The sequence below is a fragment of the Triticum dicoccoides genome, chromosome 3B (genome assembly GCF_002162155.2).
Source record: "Triticum dicoccoides isolate Atlit2015 ecotype Zavitan chromosome 3B, WEW_v2.0, whole genome shotgun sequence".
Lineage (NCBI taxonomy): Eukaryota > Viridiplantae > Streptophyta > Magnoliopsida > Poales > Poaceae > Triticum > Triticum dicoccoides.
This window is the reverse complement of record NC_041385.1, coordinates 865166615-865169566: the sequence shown is the minus strand read 5'-3', so window position 1 is coordinate 865169566 and position 2952 is coordinate 865166615. Positions and strand designations below refer to the sequence as shown.

General features: G+C 44.0%; 1 protein-coding gene across 1 annotated transcript; it reads right to left on the bottom strand.

Annotated features, from left to right (window-relative positions):
• Positions 1-1192: 1192 nt before the first annotated feature.
• On the bottom strand, positions 1193-2952 carry LOC119280375. The gene is made up of 2 exons (XM_037561242.1): positions 2898-2952; positions 1193-2274 (listed from the first exon to the last, which is right to left on the bottom strand). Exons 1-2 carry the CDS (start codon positions 2950-2952, stop codon positions 1193-1195), a joined length of 1137 nt encoding a protein of 378 aa, XP_037417139.1.

Sequence of the window (2952 nt, the reverse complement as noted above, 5' to 3'; positions counted from 1 at the left end):
GCATTAATTTTGAATATTGATTTGGTGGAAACAAATCACGACTTACCAGAAAAATAGAAAATAGAGTTGTTACTTGTTACCGTAATTTTTGGGAAGCAGCTTTGGACCGGGAAAACTGATGCGTGCGTATATGGAGGACTCTGAGCTTCTCTCGGTCTGTTCATTTTAGCACGGCCATGCCTCCGTTCCGGGGCTGGACGAACCTGGCCGGAGCTCGTCGTCCACATCGCCGACGGCTTCGACGACCTCAAGTGCTACTCCAGCACGCGGGGAGCCTGCAGGACATGGTGTCGCGCGCTCGCCTCGCAATTCCCGTCGCTGCTCGTCGACCCTGCCAGGCGCTGGACCGCCGCCGCCAAGCGCCATACCACCGCAACCTTGCTCCTCGCCATCGCTCCTTCGAGCTTAACGCCATCCCCTCAAGCGAGCTCTGCCCCGCTGCGCGCCGCTCCTTCCATACATAGCCATATATACACTATATATACCTAATTTTTTGGAAAAAATAATCGGTATTCAACTGAATACCCATGAATTGAAGTGGGCCCGCCCCTGTTCCTCGCTTGCCCACCAGAATTTTCGCACCATATGACTGATACTATCACACAGTTTTTGTGAGATCAAAACAGACCATCGCATAAGTTGTGGAGACATGATTTCCTGTCGTTCAACTTTGGCAGTTTAATTTTACAGATACACTTTTTGCAAAAATATTGTCCAGATGGCCTGTAAGTCGATTCTTTATGCATGGCACTTTTAACATGTCAGTTAATTTCAAATGCTCAAGTTATAGTAATAGCTGACCATATATTTACTTTTCAAGATCGTGAAAAATTAAGGTAAATAGACTTGCAGCTGGTAACTGAAGGCGGCCTTTGGATGTCTGTTCCGTTCCCATTCTAAGAACATGTATGATATATTGATATATATGAACCACACATTATTGGAATGAAAGTATGTACAGTCTAATAGAGCTCTCCTACTAGACTTGCAAATTTGCAATATAGCAAAGATCCATCAAAAATGCTGTTAACCTGAGTATGTGTGCCTTTCATGTTGAATATACCACTGACTGAGTTCAACATAGATAGGGTGATACGAAGTCAACAAGAACGAAAACTACAAGTCCTAAAACCTGCCGTTGTCAGGGCATGTGCTAGGATAGCAAAACTATGTGAAGTGCAAAGCTGACTGTTCACTTGCCGGCACCATAGACCAAGCTGGGAAGCACCCAGAAGCTCTCAATCTCCTGCCTTGCGCCTTCTGGAATGTATGAATCGCGGTGAGCTGCACTGTAAATCGACTGACCGAGCTCTGTTGCTATCCAAGGAGCATCAGAATCTTGAGATGAAAGACTCGAAATGTAAATGCAATTACTCTTTCCACCCCATCTTTCAGGGTTCATGCAAGAAAATGTAGGGCTCCTCAACCCAATGCTAACAAACATAGCCCAATTTTCCAACTTTTCCAGTTTGACCCACTTAGCTGGTTTGGCTGAGAAATCTAAGCGGAAGACTTGAAAGAAGTACTCAACCACATCAACCATGAGAAGCATGTCACCACATACCACCAACCATGGAACATTACTTGAGCCTACAACCACGTCCTCTCGCCACAAAACTGTTACTTCCTGCATGCCGAGCTGAGGTGCCAAGGATATGGTATTGAGCCTATAAAGAGAGTCCATGGCAAACATCTGACCTTTAAAGAGCACAATCTGATAAATGAATTTAGCTTCACCAACAAAGGGGCTCTCTGTCCAGGAGGTTGTTCCAACTTTCCATAGGAACATGGACTTTCGCGAGCAAAGGAGGAGGCGCGACTTTGGCGAATTGAGTGGAGCCATAAGGAACCCACAATAGATTTCACAGTTGCGGTTTGCTGGGAGTTTGGGGGGCTTCACCTTAATGCACGTGTAAACATCAACTAGGAGGAAGTGCTCCCTACAGGAGAAGATAAGATACCCATATGAACAACCCAAAAAGCGCATGTAACTTGGAGTGTTTCGGTGCGCTGTACGATGAAGAGATAAGTTACTGTTCATGGGATCATTAAGTTTCCATTTATAATTAGATAAAAGACTGTATTCTCCGGTGATATGCTGATGAGCATAGCGAATATCAGCTTTGAGGTGGAGAGGTGGGAAGGCGAAGGCATATATGGGTGGGAAGGAAGATATTGCATCACGCCAAGAGCGGCATGTGCCAGTAATTGCAAGAAATTCATGGAATGAGCTAAGAAGAAGAATGATTTGGTAAAGCAAGATATCCGTGAGGTCTGCCCAAACATATCGCCTATATGAAGCTGAGGTAAATCTCGGGGTGTGGCAAAATTTTCTACATGGCCGCTTTGAGACTTCAGCAATCTCTCTGTCACAACAAATTCAAGAAGAATGCATAAGAATCAAGATATCAAAGATCATAGATACATAATTAGTAAATCTGTAGAAATGTTGTAGATAGGTTATTACACCAACACTACACGTCAATGGAGAAAAATATGTCTCTTTCACCAAACATTAAGTTCGTTTAGAACAAGACATGTATCGGCATGGAACATCTGAACCACAAAAAGCTATACCGAAACACGCAACTTCTTAGTTTTTACCCTGAGAACAGGAACTTGATATCTACTCCCTGCTTTCCTAAATACAAGTGTTTTTAGAGATTTAAATATGAACTACATATGGAGCAAAATGAGTGAATGTACACTCTAAAATATGTCTACATTCATCCGTATGTAATTCGTATTGAAATCTCTAAAAAGACTTAGATTTAGGAAATTCGTATTGAAATCTATAAAAAGACTTAGATTTAGGAACGGAGGGTTCCTAAATCGATCTCGCCGCCATGGAGGATCTGGTTATCCACCGCCGACCCCCGCACCATCCGGTACCTCACCATCGGACACCTCCGCCCTAGCATCCACGACCCTCTCACCGGAACTGTCACCCAT